Genomic DNA, 20,023 nt, shown 5'->3' with positions numbered 1-20,023 from the left:
AACATTAGAAACACAATGCCTTATGTCTGAAAAAACGAGTAGTACAGATGAAACATGACAAAACAACTGCTGTTAGAAGTAGAAACGGGTTCGTAAAGATGTTGATTTGTGATAAACTTTATTTAAGTAATAAACTATTCTAAATTTTTACATGGGGGTGTGAGGTGGGCGTTTCGAGGTCAAGGTTATCACGGAGACATGTGCACTTACAAATTACGGACAGAATCACAACAAACCAGACGCACATATCACGTGGAGTGTCTCTTTAAAAAGTTACAGTAGTCAGAGAAGATGACAGGATATTAATGCATCCGAATTGAATTTGTTTGAGGTAATACACCAACTATGCTCTCAAACCAGGGTGATTTCTCCATTTCGTGTTAAAATCGTCTAGTTGCATAGCTCATCACTCATCATAAATATGGATGTGTCAAATATGTCCACGCAAATTTGTGCTTGACAATTTAGCTAAGTTTTTGTTTTCATAGTTAAATGTTTATACATTTACATCTAGGCAGATAGCGGATGTATTTTTTTCAATTTACACCCTTGAGAAGAACACAGCACAGTGTTCATTTTCTTTTGAGTCCATATAGTCCGAGATTGCTCTCACGTTACTCGTTAGGTTTTGGCAAAATTTTGTTCGCCCAAGGATGACCCCAAACTAATGTCAGAGCACGTCCTATTTAAAACCCTGATGAAGTTACCTGTTCTTGTCAAATACGTCGAGGCTGTCAGTACAGCTGTTTGCTTTGAGCATCACTAAGGAATCTCAAAAACATGTAGTCCAGGAAACAACAAATTAATGTTGTGCTTGTGACAGATGAAAAGATCAGGAACATAAGTGTCTACAAGTTTAAGGCCTTGGAAACGTATTTGATAGATAACTTTTGTCTCAAATGCCATGACACATTGCCATGGCAACAGTATCAGGTTTTTAAACTAGTTAATGGAGTGTTATCTGACGTTAGTTTGGAGCCATCCCATGACCAAACAAAATTTTGCCCAACCTAACGTCAGACTAATCTCAGGCTAGAGTTCATAGCGTTGTTGTATGATTGTCAAATAGGTCGCCGTTTAAAACATTATCTGAGCCAGGCAGCTAGCCTGAGTTTGATAATGTGATAATGATGTGTTGTTTATGAAAAGTGGTAGAATGATGCATGTATCTAATGCCAGGTCATAAGTGACAGCTCTCACAATGGGTAACTACCGGCCCGGATAGCACAGCTGGTAGAGCGTCCGCTTCGGGACCGGTAGATCCAGGTTCAAACCTTGATCGAGTCACACCTAAGACCTTAAAAGAGGAAAACTTCCTCGCTTGGCGTTCAGCATGAAGGATAGTACACTGATACTGGTTGACACGTATCAGTGTAATGGGCGGGGCGGCTTACTTGCCTTCGGTAAGTCATCTCAGTGAAGCAGCACTAGATAAAAGAGCAGTGGAAATCCGTCCTGCTACAAGGAGGCACATTACACGTACATGCACCCTAAAGATGTCGTCATATGACTGAAAAATTGTTGAGTACGACATTAAACCCCAAGCACTCACTCTCTCACAGTGGGTAACTAGTAAGTAAAATGTGTAAGAACTGAACAGTAAGTGACATGATCAGTGGAATCCTATACTGCACAAAATTTTCCTTAGCTTTAAGGCCATTCCCCTCCAGCCGTACGTGGGAAGGTCTTCCAGCCTCTTGTTTGTTTCGTCCCACCCCAGTGCTGCCCGCCATTGTGAAAGTGAAATGTTGTTGAGTGTGGTGATAAACACCAATAAAATAGATAAATAAATAAATAAGCCATTCCATCAACCAGTGACTATTCATTTATTTATTTATTTATTTATTTATTTATTTGATTGGTGTTTTACGCTGCACTCAAGAATATTTCACTTATACGACGGCGGCCAGCATTATGGTGGGAGGAGACCGGGCAGAGCCCGGGCGAAACCCACGACCATCCGCAGGTTGCTGCCAGACCTTCCAACTTATGGCCGGAGAGTAAGCCAGCATGAGCTGGACTTGAACTCACAGCGACCACATTGGTGAGAGACTCCTGGGTCATTACGCTAGCGCGCTAACCAACTGAGCCACGGAGGCCCCACCAGTGACTAAGTTCTGTAATGAAGTGTTTAAAGTCAAACCACACTTCTAATGATTAATGGGCCTTGGTGACCAATCGGTCGCTTGTGGAGCCCACTGTACAGTCTTAGGTGAGTTGAAGTGAGGTCACTTGTCTACTTGTGGGGCATCATGTCTGGTGTCTTTGGCATGATACTTCACTGGTATCAGCACTTTGGCGGCATGGCCCTGCCACAGGAAGACATGTCAATATATATGTACACACACCTAATGACTCCTTGTTGTCATATCACTGAAAAATGGTGAAATACAACATTAAACACTAAGTATACATACGTACATACATACTTAATCACTCGGCCATGATTCACTCCCTGTTTTGTTATTATGTGTAGCCTCATTATGATTGGTTGTGTGGTTTCCTTTTTTGTCCAGATCCTGACTGACTAGGAAATATAGGCGTGACCAGTTGGGTGAAAAATGTCACCATGACAACGGGAACCAAGGGAGAAGTTCATTGGTCGCCTGTCCATGATGGACAGTTTGTGATAAACCATGGCTCCAATATCAGTCTGTACAAGGTGGAGAAGAACAAAACCAGCCAAAACTGTAAGTAATAATGATCAGCCTAGAGGTTCAAGGTTTTCTTTGTCAGATTGTTTACTCCGTGAAGGTGGGAGATCTCGACTAATCATGAGTAGTAATGATTTATAGATTTTAATTTTCACGTGTTACCCTTCATGTTTCCTTTCAATGATGTGACTAAATAACTACAGACATTATTTTTTTGGCAGGTATAAAACTCTCGACAGACAGATGGGCCACACAGTTAGCTGTCAGTTCCGATGACCTACAGTACATGAAGGTAGGCATGGACATTTAGTAATGATGTTGGTGTAAGGGGGCATTGACTGTAAACCCTTGGTAAGTTGCTTCATTGAAGCAGCACTAGATAAAACATTGGTGGAAATCTGTCCTGCTAAAAGGAGGCACATTTCATACACCCTAAGGATTCCTTTGTCGTCATATGACTGAAAAATTGTTAAGTATGATGTTAAACCCCAAGCACTCATTCACTCACTCACATTTACATACATGTATTTGCAAGGTGTTTATTTAAGCTTATTCCAAGGGAATTATTCTATGTAGACTGACAAAATGATACTTTTTGTGAAGTCCTGAAATAGGCCAATCCAAACAGTTTATCTCTAAAATCAAATTAAGAAAGTGCACAAATTGCACTGAAAGTTGATCTTTAATATGTGAAAAGTTAGAGGAATTAAGGCACATGGTAAGTTTGGCTTTACCACGCAACCAGTTCTGATCATTCACTTTCTTCTGTCATTGCAGTGCCTGGCATGGCGCCCTCTGAACAGCCCAGACAACATCATAGCAGTGGGTCAAGCTAATGGAAGAGTACTCCTCACAAGGTAAATCACACAGATTCTTCATGGGCACAATTCATTTCTAGGACCCCAGAGATTTGACCCATTAGGCTTTTTGTTTTTTCCATACTGTAATTGTTTAACCTTCTTGCATGTTCACAAGATGTTTGTTCAAGCATGTTCTTAGGTCATTATTCTGCAGGTATAGGCTGATAAAATAATACTGTAAATACCAAAAGGTGGTCCCAAATACCCACCATACAAAAATTATTTTCAAGTGTCTTTTTCTTCTTAAGGAAAAATCGGAAATAATATTGAAGACCACATTTAGGAATAACTTTTTGCACTCTTTCATCTGAAGTTTATGTCATTGTTATCTTTTCTCCACCTTTAATGTTGGCCAACTCAACCAATAAAGTTTCTTCTCCAAAGTAAAATTAAAAATATGAGGATTAGTTATATTCTATAATCTTATTTGAATCTAAAAATGTACTGGGGGTGGGATAGGGGATGGGGGAGAATTCAGTATATCCAGCAGCAAGCCGTAGCCTGACATTTTTGTCTTTTAAAATGCTATGTAATCAGTGCCAAAAATAGTGTGAATTGGTTGTTTCACCGCAGCACACCCTGTTCCTTGCATAAATTCCTAAGACATGGCGGTAACAGAAAATCTTTTGATTTATGATTTAATGAGGTTGGTCAGGTGGACTGGTGAAAAAACTGGGGTGCAGGGGGGAAATCACTGCCTTTCACCTTATGGGAAAAGCCGGATCTTATAAACACCGAGAGCCTTGAAGATTTTAAGGAGCAAATTCTCTCTGACAACTTTCCAGTATTATTAAAAAGCTGGTCTGACAAATATTAATTCAGAAGTTTAGGCACATTTCCATGCCTTATTGATCTGATTTGTGTCATGAAATGTTACAAGGTATGGCATTATTTTAAGCCCAAATTGATAAATAAGTAAATATAGTGGAAATTTCACTGTATTTTAGGTTAAAAACTGATGTAGCTATCAATAGTTGGAGATCCTTATTAGTTTTATACCTTTTTTTTTTTTTGGTTAGATGGTGATTGAAATACAAGCCCCTGATAATGCTCAGTTTTGCTTATCTATTTTCAGCTTTGGCAATAAAACAAATGATCTTGTGGGGAAAGAATTTGGTGAGTTCTTTAATTATTTGTTGTAGAATAAAACGTATACAAGTAGCTTGTACGGAACTGATGTATCCAGTGAATCAGTTGAAAATGGCATTTATTAAATTTGGTTACAATGGGAGGCTATTATTTTATTATAATAATGTCACTCACATAAAGTCTAAAAAAAACAGGAACTGGATGCTCTGTTTTCCCATAAGCAGATGCACAAATGTCATCATATAGAAATTGTTCTTCCAAGGTGATTACCAGCATGTGCTAATTTTTGTCCAGAAAAAATAATAATACTGTGTTTCATGACTGACCCATGCCAAATTATGATTTTATGGAGAGTACTTGCACTTCTGATATTTAATAATACCATGTACAATACTTATGATAAATGCCATTTTGTAGCTGTGCTGTTGTATTCAACCACAATTCACCCTCCGCCATTTTTTGGAAAACATGTTTAAAACATGTTTAAAACACGTTTACCACATGTTTACCACCTGTTTAGTGTCAAGATGCATTTTTGTTGTTTCCTGAATGAATAAATGCCACTGATGAATTCAGTTCATGAAAAAAAATGAAAATCCAATTGCCATTAGTATAACACACTCGTTTGTTGTTAACAACTCTTACGTTCCCTATGCCAAATGAGGGTCCCCACTGACTCAGATGGTCATTCTCACTTTGACCAACGAGGTTCTGTGCTCAAATCCAGCTTGCGCTGTTTTGTCTGTGGCTTTAGTTCAGGTACCTTGTGCAGGTTGAGGTCTGTCAGTAGCCTGCAGATGGTTGTGTATTTCCCTTGGGCTATACCCGGTTTCTTCCCACCATAATGCTGGCTGCCGTCGTTTAAGTGAAATATTCTTGAGTACGGCGTGAAACACCAATCAATTAAAATAAATAAATAAATTGTGCGGCCAGCATTATGGTGGGAGGAAACCAGGCAGAGCCTGGGGGAATGTCATCATATGAGAGAAAAATTCTTTAGTATGGCACCAGTCAGTCAATCAATCAAACAATCATTCGGTGAATCACAGACAGCGAAATTATTGTGCATGGATTGGTGAGGTCACTTTGTTTACATCTGAAAGTCTGTATTATGTGTGATTTTATTGTTGTGAATCTGTTTTCACAGCTAATATTCTCTGTCCACAGCCCCACGTCATTCCCGGCAGTGCAGCTACCTGGCCTGGAATCCGTTAGAGCCTAACCTTGTGAGTGGCCTACTTACCTACACATTTGATGTCTTCTACCTTCGTAATATTAGCAAGTTTACCTTATTTTAACTGCTGATTTACATAGCTTCATTCTCCATTATAGCCCACCACCCTCCTGGTGGCATAGTCTGCATCGGGAGCGGTAGATCCAGGGTCAATCCTGGGTCGTGTCACACCTAGACTTAAGTTGCAGCTTTAGAAATGATGTTGGTGCATCTATTTAGTCCCTTGGCGTTCAGCATGAAGGGGATAGTGCAATGACTGATTGACCCATATCAGTATAATGGCATCTCAGTGAAGCAGCACTAGATGAAAGAGCAGTGGAAAGGCCATCCTGCAAAAAGGAGGCACATTACATGCATTCTAAGGATTCCTTCGTCGTCATATGACTGAAAAATTGTTAAGTATGACGTTAAACCCCAAGCACTCACTCATTCCATTGTAGCCCTACTTGCAGCATGAAATTTACAAGCTGTGTCAACCAGTGAACACGGCTACACACCATTAGTTGTACAAGGACAGGTAGGCATCCCTGATCAGCTTTAAGCATTTGTCAGAGTACTTACCAGGGTTGGCCAGTCAATTTATTGCCAGCTCATCCATGGGTTTATTTATAAAATATGTGACTTGTCATTTGATGAGGGACCATTGTTTTTCTTCCTCAGAAAGTAAATACCCTCTTTAATAAGCCAGATGGCAATTTACACCTGACACACGTACATCAGAGGGGAGATAAACAACAGAGCATCTGCCCATGTTAAAGCATTGTATCCCTTGACTGTCACACACAATTCAGCAAACATTGTGTATTTTATTTATGAATCCAAGCTCAGCTCATGCTGGCTTCCTCGCTGGCCATTCATGGGAAGGTGTGCAGCAACCTGCGGATGGTCATGGGTTTCCCCTGGGCTGTGCCCGGTTTCTTTTCACCATTATGCTAGCCACGATCGTAAAAGTGAAATATTCTTGAGTACTGCATAAAACACCAATCAAATAATAAACAAATAAAATATTTATGAATCTTTGTGACATCTTATGCGCTTGAGCATAGTCTGAAGTTGAAAACATCAGAAGTTGAAAATATGCAGACATGTAATGGACTATAACTGAGGTTGGAAACAGTCTACAATGTTTTAGCATGTATTTCTCACATTAACCACACATTAAACAATATACTTGGATTTCATGGGACCGTAACGATCATGTGGCAGTGTGTATATTCCCATTATCTCTCTTTGTTTGGTTGTGATAACAGTAGTTTCATTGCTGAAGCGATTTGCCTATACATTGCTATTCCCCACTGAATTGATGGGTTTTTCGCAGGATTAATTCATTACATCGTTGCTGAATGACGGGATACAGAAATATACGGTGTCAGTAGCCCTCATTTTGGGTCATGTATTTCCATGTCCTGTAACTCAGTAACCATGTTACAAATAGTGCGTGTACATCTATGCATAAAATGACCCATATGATTTTGTTTGTCCCATTTATGACTGTTTCTGTGGCTTATATTGCTATATACTTGTAAAGTGAAAAACGGCGATGTGAGTTAGAAGTATAAATAAATTTTCATTGCTTTACAGCTTGCAGAGGGATTTGAGAGATACAAAAATGACCATTGTATTGCAATCTGGGATGTTACTGCCAAGCCTTACACCAATGAGATGCCTGCAACACCAGACCGTCAACGAGTCAGCCTCAGCGAGTCCGGGGTGATTTGCAGGCCTCACACAGAGTTAGGTAATGTCGGGTTGATGTGTAGACCCCACACTGAGTAAGGTAATGTCGAGATGATCTGTAGATCTCACAAAGAGTTAGGTAATGTCAGGGTGATCTGTAGGCGTCACACAGAGTTAGGTAATGTCAGGGTGATCTGTAGGCGTCACACAGAGTTAGGTAATGTCAGGGTAATCTGTAGACTTCACCCACAGTTAGGTAATGTCAGGGTGATCTGTAGGCCTCACACAGAGTAAGGTAATGTCGGGATGATCTGTAGATCTCACACTGAGTAAGGTAATGTCAGGGTGATCTGGAGATCTCACACTGAGTAAGGTAATGTCGGGATGATCTGTAGATCTCATACAGAGTAAGGTAATGTCAGGGTGATCTGTAGATCTCACACTGAGTAAGGTAATGTCTGGATGATCTGTAGATCTCATACAGAGTTAGGTAATGTCAGGGTGATCTGTAGATCTCATACAGAGTTAGGTAATGTCTGGATGATCTGTAGATCTCATACAGAGTAAGGTAATGTCAGGGTGATCTGTAGGCCTCACACAGAGTTAGGTAATGTTGGGATGATCTGTAGATCTCACACTGAGTAAGGTAATGTCAGGGTGATCTGTAGATTTCACAAAGAGTTAGGTAATGTCAGGGTGATCCATAGGCCTCACACAGAGTTAGGTAATGTCAGGGTGATCTGTAGGCCTCACACAGAGTTAGGTAATGTCAGGGTGATCTGTAGATCTCATACAGAGTTAGGTAATGTCTGGATGATCTGTAGATCTCATACAGAGTTAGGTAACGCCAGGGTGATCTGTAGGCCTCACACAGAGTTAGGTAATGTCAGGGTGATCTGTAGATCTCATACAGAGTTAGGTAATGTCGGGATGATCTGTAGATCTCATACAGAGTAAGGTAATGTCAGGGTGATCTGTAGTCCTCACACAGAGTTAGGTAATGTCAGGGTGATCTGTAGATCTCACACTGAGTAAGGTAATGTCAGGGTGATCTGTAGTCCTCACACAGAGTTAGGTAATGTCAGGGTGATCTGTAGATCTCACACTGAGTAAGGTAATGTCGGGATGATCTGTAGATCTCATACAGAGTAAGGTAATGTCAGGGTGATCCATAGGCCTCACACAGAGTTAGGTAATGTCAGGGTGATCTGTAGATCTCATACAGAGTTAGGTAATGTCAGGGTGATCTGTAGTCCTCACACAGAGTTAGGTAATGTCAGGGTGATCTGTAGATCTCATACAGAGTTAGGTAATGTCGGGATGATCTGTAGATCTCATACAGAGTAAGGTAATGTCAGGGTGATCTGTAGTCCTCACACAGAGTTAGGTAATGTCAGGGTGATCTGTAGATCTCACACTGAGTAAGGTAATGTCGGGATGATCTGTAGATCTCATACAGAGTAAGGTTATGTCAGGGTGATCTGTAGTCCTCACACAGAGTTAGGTAATGTCAGGGTGATCTGTAGATCTCATACAGAGTTAGGTAATGTCAGGGTGATCTGTAGATCTCATACAGAGTTAGGTAATGTCTGGATGATCTGTAGATCTCATACAGAGTTAGTTAACGCCAGGGTGATGTGGGGTTAAATTGTAGTCATGATATATGGTATGATGTTTTATTTAAATCATATCATATGTGATGTCCTACTGCATGATGAGTATATATGTAAGTACACGTGCAATATGTTCAGTAACAATTCTGTTGGGTAACATTTATGTGGTGAAATTTTTATATGACATTATCTGATAGTGACATATATTTATTTTCTTAAAGGATAACTTTTCACACGACCTTGACCTTGTTTCAGGTCCGGGGGAAGGGTCGTCTTCATTCTCCTGGTTCACCTCCACCAATAAGTGCTTTGTGACGGGAATCAACGGGAAGAATTTAAGAATCTATGATCTCAGAGGTGTGTCCATTTTTTTTTTATATTATCAGTTTGAAACCTGTCATATTCGAGATGTCAGATATGTGTCAAATTAGAGTTTTCAGTTTAATATTTAAATTTTTGATCTCAGTGTTGTGTTAAATTTATTTTTTCATTGGTGTCAAATTTTTAGTATCTTTTATGCCTCAAATTTGTGATGGCAGCAGCCTGCGCCAAAATTTTCAGCTCACATAAGGGGTAAAATTGACTATAAAATGGGTGTACGGAATGTATAATATGAGGTATATGTAAAATTTAGGAGCTGACTTGTGTGACATCTTTGTAATGTTGGCTATTTTTGTTGTATTTTTTTGGCTCTTGTGGTTAGAGGGGTATAGTCATGCTCAGTCATATTTATTTCTCGTACATATTACATTGCAAGTTTGAAATCTAAATGATTGGAAATAAACTTCTTTCTTGTGTCCCCTTATCCTGAAAAAATATATTTTATCACAAATCAAAAGTAGTAAACATCAAGTTTGTATGTAAATGCATTGTTTGTATTCTCTCTTTTTTTAACAGGTACAGAAAGTGGTTTTTATGTGTTTAACTTCGCAGGGTCAGATACAGCTGCTTAATTTCGGCTCTCTTCCCAGTCCCAAGATCAAGAAATTGTTGAAGTAGTTTAATATTAGACTAAATGTACAACCTACTAAGAAAGAAATGATAAAACGATATTAAATCACATATTTACAACTTCAAATTTAGCACAGTTTAAATTTTTTACATTTTCTTTAATAATTTAGGGTTTTTAGACTATTGGCTTCATTTGCACAGCTGTCATGGGTGTAAAAAACAAAATAGCATTCATTGTGACCCTGGTTTGTATTTGTGTTTCCATTATAGCTGGCATGGAGACGTCAAGAGCACAGAAAGTTGCTATGACGAAGTTAGTGTGGGGAGTGTGCGTGGACCCTCAGTGTGACAAGAGAGTCGCCTCTTTCTTTGAGGTGAGGAAACTTGAATCAGTGTCACGTAGCACTGGGGCCCTTTTTACAAAATTTCGGAAATCAGGTTTTTGTAACTTTTCTGCTAAATGAGATCATCATGTGGCACAATAACTCAGACAGTGTCTTGTGCGAAAAAAGTTATGGAAATATGAATTACGAAGTTTTGTGAAAGTGGCCCATGGTTACCACCAGGGAATTTGATAAGAAGTGTATAGTCTAATAGACATTGTATATCACCGGAAATGTCTAACATTGCTCATCTCAAATACCTATTCAAATATTTTTAATGATTTTTGTTCTACACCAGTGAACATACATGAGCTCATAATAAAAGGGGGTTTCAAGCAAGCTCTTGACAGTCACCACATCGATTTATCTCTATGAGGCAATAGCTTGAGATTACATGGAACTAGCAATAAAATCAGCTTCCGCAGAAAACAAATGTTCTGCACATTCTGCTGGAGGCATTTCATTTTATTTATTTATTTATTTATTTGATTGGTGTTTTACGCCGTACTCAAAAATATTTCACTTATACAACGGGGCCAGCGTTATGATGGGAGGAAATCAAGGAGAGCTCGGTAAAAACTCTCGACCATCCACAGGTTGCTGGCAGACCTTCCCATGAGAGGAAGCCAGCATGAGCTGGACTTGAACTCAAAGCGACTGCATTGGTGAGAGGCACCTGGGTCATTATGCTGTGCTAGCGCACTAACCAACTGAGCCACAGAGGCCCGTGGAGGCATTTGATATAGCTGTCAATCATCATTGACAGCTGTTTCGTGTGTTGTTTCAAAACAATGTGATACATGGTTTATTTGATATCACTTTGGTGTATGCTGGTAACGTTTAGCATATACACCTCTGATAGTCTGTGACATATTCAACATACATGTAAGAAGAGACATAGTGTTAGTTTGGGTGTTAACTGAAGTTTCTCTTTACTGAAACTTCTGAAAGTATGTACACATGTGAAACGACGTTATGAAAAATTTGCCATACTTGTGACGGTATGTGTTATATTGAAATTTCATGTGGTAAGAGACCATGTTATCATGAGGGAGAGGTGTGTGTATTTTCAGGATTTTTAGATAGTCTTACATGAAGTTCTGTTCACCATCACTTACACATGTATTCTGCCAATATGTCTTACACATGTATTCTGCCAATATGTCTAGGGCATCTTACATGAAGCTCTGTCCACCATCACTTGCACATGTATTCTGCCAATATGTCTTGTTCACAGTCATCTCCCTCTGCAGGTGAAAATATGTTAGTCATATAAGGCAAAATTACTTATTTAATTAAATTGCCAGAGGAGGTGCACTCCATTTGCCACAAACCGTAAAAGAAGACAACACCAGAGCAAACATTTGCATAGATAAAATATATTGCAGTAAGCAAATCTTTGTACTTTTGTGATGTTGATTAATTAAGATATCACAGTTCAAAACATTAAAGTAAAGTCGTGCACTTTAAAGAAATTGAAGGTGCCGGCATGTGATCAGTTTTAACCAATCACGCATGGGATATTTCTTTTGCCCAAGAAGCTGTTTCTGCTAACACAGTGTGTAAGGCTTCATCTTGTGTTGTTTCAGAATGTTGTAGCGGTATGGGACACCAGGAACTTTGACAGACCTGTATCCTTTCTCATGGACGATTTAACAGGAAAATGACCTCCTGGTGGACAGTCCATTTTAGAAAGCCTGGACAAAGAGCAAATCCAGGCTTGTGTTTCTTATGGCACTAAAATGGGAATGGAAATAATGAGAGGGTGGAGGGTCTGTGTGTCAAACACTAAACTTCATAAAACAAGAGGTGGAATATATAGTAGACTGAAGACTTTTTAGAATCTGACTAATGAAAGAGACAGGAATTTTAAAGAGTTTAACTTCCCATGGGCTCTGTCCAATTTCCTCCTACCATAATGCTGGATGGTGTCTAATAAGTGAAATATTCTGGGGTACAGCGTAAACACACCAATCAAAATCAAAATAAAGACGCTAACATAGAGAGAATGATAAGAAAAGTTCTCTAACAAAAAAATCCATGAAATTTTGAGCATAGGGCCCTCCATGGAGGGTTGGTCAATTTACACTAAACAAAAATATTTTTGTTTACTTGGGCTTACCCAATTTATTCATTTATTTAATTGGTGTTTTAAAATGTACTCAAGAATATTTAACTTATATGGTGGCGACCTGTGTGTGCTATATTGGGAGGAAATTTGTGGGAGGCTCCTGGGTCATTGTGCTGAGCTAGCATTCTAACCGTTCAGCCACGGAGGCCCCCGTTAGTAAATTATTCCTCCTTAATCCATTTCCCCAGCTAGTGACTCTACCTCAGGAGATGAAGCCTGTGCTCAGGATAGATTGGTGCCCAACCAGGTAGGTACTTGCAATAAACCATATACCAGAGGTTGTGTTTATTTTCCTACTGCAAATAGGGCATTTATCGAATTATTTCCCTTGAGGTGACTCTCCTGTTTAAAAGGTGCATTTTTAGGAGTAAATTGTGGTTAGGTGAGACCTCAATATTATGGCTAATGACAAGTTTTGGAGTTAAAGTGGTATAAACTTGGTGAAGACTTAGCTTTAATACAGATTTCAATTTTTTAAACTTGGTTGGAAAGCCCGGGAAAAAGTTTTGTTGCCTAGAAAATATTTATCTCTGTTGTGACATAACCGACATACTGCATGCTTGATAGGCGAGGTTCCACATCTCGTAGTTTCACGCCTTGAAAACTAGTCTCACATTACGTCACAGTCGCTGTGGGATAATAAGGGAGGTAATTCAGAGCAGGCCTATTAAGCAAAGACTGTTTCGTCAACAGAATATACACACATATACTTCTTGTAATTTTTAAAAATATTTTTAGGACTATAGGAATTTTAGGGATATTTTTAGAATTAGTAATGCTGAAAGCTAAAAATTACATTTTCTCGCAACTTTTTATTTTTTCATTTTTTTTTTTTTTTTTTAAGGAAAGGGAAATACATGGTTGTGCTGTTCATTAGATGAACTAACAGTGTGAGAAAAGAGAAACTGTGTTCCTATCACAATTATATGTTTATTGGCAAAAAATAGCAGATGAGATAACCCCAAAATTAGAAGAATTAGGGTGTATCGCTAAATCTCAGAGCAAAGTGAAAGAAAAATGGAGTTTATATAGCAGCAATACATGCCCTTGTTTATACTCTCTATAGCTGTTTTAGTACACACATATAATGTTTTGTGGACATTAATTTGTGTGGAAGGCACATCGATTTTAGAGGTAATTCATTTTTTGTATTCTTCCAAATTCTCCCCCAAAGAAATAAATAAATAAAAAAAAAAAATCATGATATCAGCTTTGTGAATGCAATTTTAGGTTAACCTAAAACAAAGAAACAAAGAAGCTCTTTGAAATTCAAGGCAAAAATTGGCGGAGAATGTTAAGCGATTGTTAGCTCTGTTGATTATGTACCAGATTCATAGGTGACAACTACACTGCTACTGCAGCAGTGTGGCATATGGGCCATACGTGGGAAGGTCTGCCAGAAACCTGCGGATGGTCGTGGGTTTCCCTAGGGGCTCTGCCCGGTTTCCTCCCACCATAATGCTGGCTGCCGCCGTATAAGTGAAATATTCTTGAGTACAGCGTAAAACATCAATCAAATAAATAAATATGATTACTATTTGAAGGTGACCTTGGACAATGTGAAAAGCAGAATGTGCTGGGTACCCAAATTTTCGCCTATGCAAGATCAACTTTCAGTGCAATTTATGCATATTTTTAATTTGATTTTGGACACAGTAATACATTGGTTGGATTGGCCAGTTTCAGGGCTTCACGAAAAGTATAATTTTGTCAGTCACAACAGAATAATGCCTTCAGAATATGCTTAAATAAACACTTTGCAAACATGTAAAAAGGTTGAAGAATTACAGTACTATGTTCCTGCTATGTAGCATTGCAGTTAGTGCAAGGGTTAAAACTGAGACTGTGCTGTTCAGTGCCGTGCAGTAAGTGTGCATTACTCTGTAGCTCCTAATACTGCAGGTTAAAAATCTGTGCAGAGACCCTGCTTCATGTACTTAGTGCTGTGGAGAAGTGAACTGGTGATGAATGTCTTGGAAAAGTCCTGGAAGTCCAAAAGTTCTGACAGTTTTACTGTACAAGCTGAACTTTATTGTTATTACTGAGAGACAATCTGTTCATCTGTCCAGGCTAGGTTTGTTAACCACATTGACCAAAGAGAGCGGAGTGATCAAACTTCATGACATCAGACATTCCTCTGTGGGTAGGTCGGGTTTTTCTCTCTAACCTTCTGTTCTCTCTCCTGACCACTCTTCCATTCCACCATTTGTAGAAACTTTCTGAGATAAAATGTCTGTTTTGAGATGAAATCGCTTTTAAAAATGAAAATTGATCACTAATGAAATAAAAATTGATTACTTTAGAAATAAGTTCCTCATTTGGAAACAAAAATTTACCAGTTTTGAAATACATGTAATCTTGCTGACTACTTTTGTGATAAAAATAATTGAAGTTGTGAAAAAGAGGCATTTCTTATTTTAAAAGAAGTCAACAAAAGTGATTGTTTCTTATTTCAGACACGATTTTTTTGTTTCCGATGTAGAATTTATTTGCGAAATGGCTTTTTCCTAATACCTTGACCAGAATGATATGCATATTTACAGTTATTATTCACCATGAAGTATATTAGAGGCTTCCATTGGAGATTTGGTGGAGAAAGTGGTTAAACTCTATGTCCAGCTCCTTCTTATATAATAATGGACTACCTTAATTATTAAACCGCCTCTGTGGCCAATATTTTGAAACGTTCTGAAAACTATGGGGTGTAGAGTAATAATTTGCACAGTTTTATGAGACTTGCATCTTAAGTGACACAGACAAATCATTTATTGTGTCATTTTTATAATAACTGTATGCATAAATTCAACTTAAAAAAAGTGTTTTAATGGTTGAAAAGATTGAAGATTTTCAGTATTCTAAGGTTTCATACTTGACCCAAGTAACCAGGATCCAGTAATATAAAATAACATGGACCATATTGATGTTCTCACTTTCTCCACAGGGGTGGTTTCGAAAATAGCAGGCACTTATTTTTCAGGATTGTGTTAATGACCTAAAAGTTAGTCAATGTCTGAGTTACTCATTTGGCCGGAGTTACTCATTTGGCCCGAGTTACTCATTTGGCCCGAGTTACTCATTTGGATTTGAGTTACTCATTCAGCCCGAGTTACTCATTCGGCCTGAGTTACTCATTTGGCCTGATTCTGAATTTTCTGGTGATCTTAGAAAGGTGTTTTTAGGTTTGTTTGGAAAGTAGGGTGATGCTCTACTTGGAAAACGTAAGTTTCAGCACATAAATAAATACTCTAAGACATTAACTTGTCTCTAAAAATGCACTTTTTGTGAAGAGGGTTTTTTGCTCATTTACCATGTTTCATGTCAGTCCTAATGATTTTGTTATAAATTATGTTTGTTCACCAGGTACAGACGAACCAGAACCTAATATAATGGAGAGATTCATACAGCGTAAGTAAGGGCAAACATTGTTGTTCAAGGCTCACATCGTTGTTGAGGGCCCACATCGTTGTTGAGGGCCCACATCATTGTTCAAGGCCCACATCATTGTTCAGTGCCTACATTTGTCAAACGTTTTAACACTTAAGTCTAAATTTCAAACACAGCTACATGTAAAATGTTTTGTTTTTACAAAAAAAATGCTCTAAAATTTGTGTACTGATTTTTTGCTATAGAACAATTTATTTATTTATTTGATTGGAGTGCTCAAGAATATTTCACTCATGCAACCACAACCAGCATTATGGTGGAAGGAAACCGGGCAACCATCCTCAGGTTGCTGGTAGACACTTCTACATATAACTGCAGAGGAAGCCTGCATGAGCTGGACTGGAATAAGATCATTGTGTTAGGATACAAATTTCAGATAGTTTGTAGCTTTTCACTTGCTGAAGTGATACTCTGATCATGCTATTTTCTCTTCCAGCGCTGGCACATGAAAATATTACATCTTACTCTTGGAATCCAAAACTAGAAAATCGTCTCTTGGTGGCTACACCAAGGGGGAATCTGAAGGAAACCACAGTTTATGAAAGAATTGCATTGGTGAGGACTGCTTTATATAAAGTACATGTTTCTCACTATATGTCTGTATGTTGGTTCGTCTGTTGGTCGGTCTCTGTTATCTTTTAACCTGGGCCATTCACTTGATGTGGGGGCTGTGTGTAAGATGACATGGACTTGATTTTTGCATTATGTCACAGCTATTGTGAATTCGCATGTTTTTCTTTATGGTAAACGTAGCTGTGTGATGAGACATGGAAGGAAATTAAAATCTCTTGTAAAAGAAAGCCTTGGGTCAGTAAGGTTATAAACTAGAAATATGCATGTGGATGAGAAATGGACGTTCCCATTTCAGATTGTGGATGAGAGTTGTCCTGTTTTTGAGCGGTTTTCTGGCAACTTTGTTCTCTAAATAGCAAATTATAACTGTCAAAATGAGTGGAATAAGGTTTGTCACATATTGCGCCATCACTCATGGCATATATAAAACTGTTTTTTCAAGCACGAAAAGTTTTATTTAAAAAAATGAAAAAAAAACTATTGTAGATTTGACTATTTTTTTTTTTGCAGGCCTTATTCATATCTTTCAAGATACGTTGTTCATGACAAAATCATGCTTCTGAATTATGAAATTTTATTGTTACTTCTTGTATTATTGTGGAGGGCTTTGAGGAGAGGCAAACTGACAAATTATAATAAGTTATTTTATTTCAGAAACACACAGTTAAAGGCCTTAAATTGATACTTTTGATGCCATATATAGATTTAGGTTTTTTTCTAATAGGAAACTAATCAGAACATCCCCCCCCCTAAAAAAAAAATCTGAAGCAGTCCTATAATTTATTTATTTGATTGGTGTTTTACGCCTTACTCAAGAATATTTCACTTGTATGACAGTGGAAGGAAACTGGGCAGAGCCCGGGAGAAACCCACGACCATCCGCAGGTTGCTGTAAGACCTTCCCACGTATGGCCGGAGAGGAAGCCAGCATGAGCTGGACTTGAACTCACAGTGACGGCATTGGTGCAGTCCCATAAGCTGAATGAATCAAGCAAAATATGAAGCTAAACTTGAGGTGAAATGCAGTAGGGCCGACCCTATTTAAATAGATTTCAGTTCAGTTCAGTTGAAGATTTACCTCTATTTCTTCTAATTTTGAGGACGGATATAAGTGGTGCTAAGAATTGCATTTCTCCCTCAGTTTTTTTTGAAAAAGTAAAGACATGAATATGTTTTTCATCAGATGGACTAGCCATGTGAAAACAAAGAAACTAAATATTCCTGCTACAATTACGTATATATTGGCTAAAATGAACAGGCCAGGTGTCAGAAGAATTAGAAGATGTTGGTTTTCTTTGACACAAGCCCGCATTGAATTGTTTATTCGCACGCTCGTGTGTTTCCAGAGCTGGTCAGCTGAGGATCATGTGACCTGGTCATGCAGCAGGAAGACGATAGACTGTAGTTATAATGGAAAACTCGAATCGGCCGATATTTCCTTGAAAATACGTCACAGAGCTTTGAGTGGATATGGCTTGAGGGTGAGCTCTTCTCATATTTATTCATTTGATTTGCTTGATTTATTTATTCATTTGATTCATTCATTTGCTGGACTGAATAATTTTTCATGAATACAAAGGCTCCCAGGTTTATTGATGAAAAACACTGGAGTATTGTGAGAAAATTATGTACCTGCAAAATATCCTGACGTAAAGCTGCAGCTTTTGGGAAAACTCCAGCAAAAAACGTGAAAACATGAAAAACTGTCTTAACTGAAAACCTTTATGAAACCAACCTTATATATGTCAAAAAAGTTTTGTATATGTTTTAAAGATCATATTTTCTTGTGGATATGCAGGTAGAGTTAATTGAATTGAGCCCCTCCTGGACCATTGAAAACATTCACAGAACTCTTTTTATGTCTGAGTGATATTTTTTAATATTGTGAACTATCTATAAACTACAGTGTGCACTGTATAATGGACCACATATACTTGTAAAAATCCTCTTGTTCAAAATTCGTAAAAAAAAAATCAATGTTAAAAGGATATTATATTTGGAATTTAATGTAATTCCTGAAATTTTGCATGTGAAAGAGCAAATTTCATTGTGATTTATGCACCTTTGTAATTTTGGAGACAATACTACTTTGATTGGGTTGGCCATTTCCATCATTCTACATTTGGGTTGGCCAATTTCATCATTCTACATTTGGGTTGGCCAATTTCATCAGTCTACATTTGGTTTGGCCAATTTCATCATTCTAGGAATGCCCTAGGAATATGCTTGAATAGACAGACCTCTTGCAGACATGGAAAATTTTATTTATTTATTTGATTGGTGTTGTATGCCGTACTCAAGAATATTTCAGCATTATGGTGGGAGAAAATCGGGCAGACCCAGGGGGAAATCCATGACCATCCGCAGGTTGCTGACGCCTGAGCTGGACTTGAACTCACAGTGACGGCATTGGGGAGAGGCTCCTGGGTCATTACGCTGTGCTAGAGGACGTGAAAAAGGGTTGAAGGATTATGGTATTGTAGCTAAAGTGATCACCTCTTCCCTTGCTACTGTCCCCGATGGCTCAGTTGGTAGAGTGTCCTTTTCAAGGACAGTAGATCCAGGGTCAATCCTGTGTCGGGTCACATAAAGACTTTAAAAGAGGAAGTCATAGCTATCTTGCTCGGCATTCAGCATCAAGGGGATGGTGCAACAACTGGTTGACCCGTATCAGTATAATGCTCAGGTAGCGTGACTTACTTGGTAGGTTATCACAGTGAGGCAGCCCTAGATAAAAGAGCGGTGGAAATCCGTCCTGCAACAAGGGGGCACATTACATACACTCTAAGGATTCCTTCTTTGTCAAATGACTGAAAAATTATTAAGTATGGCGTTAAATCCTAAGCACTCACTGAAGCACTCTTCACATACTTCCTGGTGTCCAAGCTCTCACTCTCCTAACAGTTGGTCATTTCCGTCACTCCCTTTCCAGATGGAGCAGTTGTGGGAAAATGCTGAGCTTATGGAGAATGAACCCAATCTGAAGACTCTGTGGATGTGGTTGGATTATATCCTTTTGTTCATGTGACAAGAACCACAATGTGGTTTCCTTGTAAAGGCAGACCCAGTTCAAGCCATACAGTAGATGGGCTGCTACAAGGATTCACCTGTGTGATATAACTAAAATAATTCTTTAGAGTCCTAAGCAAGCAAGAGTACAATAATTTGACTGAATTATTGTTAAATACCAAGCCATAATTTTAGTGTGCTCACAGGGGTTTTTGTAAGTTTTGTGCAGTAAGAAATGTCCCTATACAAATGTACAAACGTAACTAACCTGTCTAATCCCTGATTCTGTCATACTTGTTGTCCTTAACTTGATTGATCTGTCAGATTATTTTTTTTTGGTCACACCTGTCTAATACATGTTCTTAGCTTAATTCACTGTTAAACCCCTCATTCTGTTACTTGTAA

General features: G+C 38.5%; 1 protein-coding gene across 1 annotated transcript in view; it reads left to right on the top strand.

Moving 5' to 3' along the window:
• The first annotated feature begins 2,537 nt into the window (after positions 1-2,537).
• LOC135477551 (GATOR2 complex protein MIOS-A-like) overlaps positions 2,538-20,023 on the top strand; it is a 30,766-nt gene continuing 13,280 nt past the window's right edge. The window contains exons 1-15 of the mRNA XM_064757696.1: positions 2,538-2,690; positions 2,876-2,946; positions 3,432-3,511; positions 4,590-4,630; positions 5,771-5,829; positions 7,419-7,575; positions 9,383-9,484; positions 10,349-10,452; positions 12,051-12,092; positions 12,781-12,839; positions 14,662-14,735; positions 15,953-15,997; positions 16,473-16,591; positions 17,956-18,090; positions 19,542-19,617. Coding sequence (XP_064613766.1) covers positions 2,570-2,690; positions 2,876-2,946; positions 3,432-3,511; positions 4,590-4,630; positions 5,771-5,829; positions 7,419-7,575; positions 9,383-9,484; positions 10,349-10,452; positions 12,051-12,092; positions 12,781-12,839; positions 14,662-14,735; positions 15,953-15,997; positions 16,473-16,591; positions 17,956-18,090; positions 19,542-19,617 — 1,285 coding nt within the window. The 5' untranslated portion in view covers positions 2,538-2,569. The remainder of the gene's footprint in view (positions 2,691-2,875; positions 2,947-3,431; positions 3,512-4,589; positions 4,631-5,770; positions 5,830-7,418; positions 7,576-9,382; positions 9,485-10,348; positions 10,453-12,050; positions 12,093-12,780; positions 12,840-14,661; positions 14,736-15,952; positions 15,998-16,472; positions 16,592-17,955; positions 18,091-19,541; positions 19,618-20,023) is intronic.

This window comes from Liolophura sinensis, chromosome 11 (genome assembly GCF_032854445.1).
Source record: "Liolophura sinensis isolate JHLJ2023 chromosome 11, CUHK_Ljap_v2, whole genome shotgun sequence".
Classification (NCBI taxonomy): domain Eukaryota; kingdom Metazoa; phylum Mollusca; class Polyplacophora; order Chitonida; family Chitonidae; genus Liolophura; species Liolophura sinensis.
This window is presented reverse-complemented; position numbering and strand designations above follow the sequence as displayed.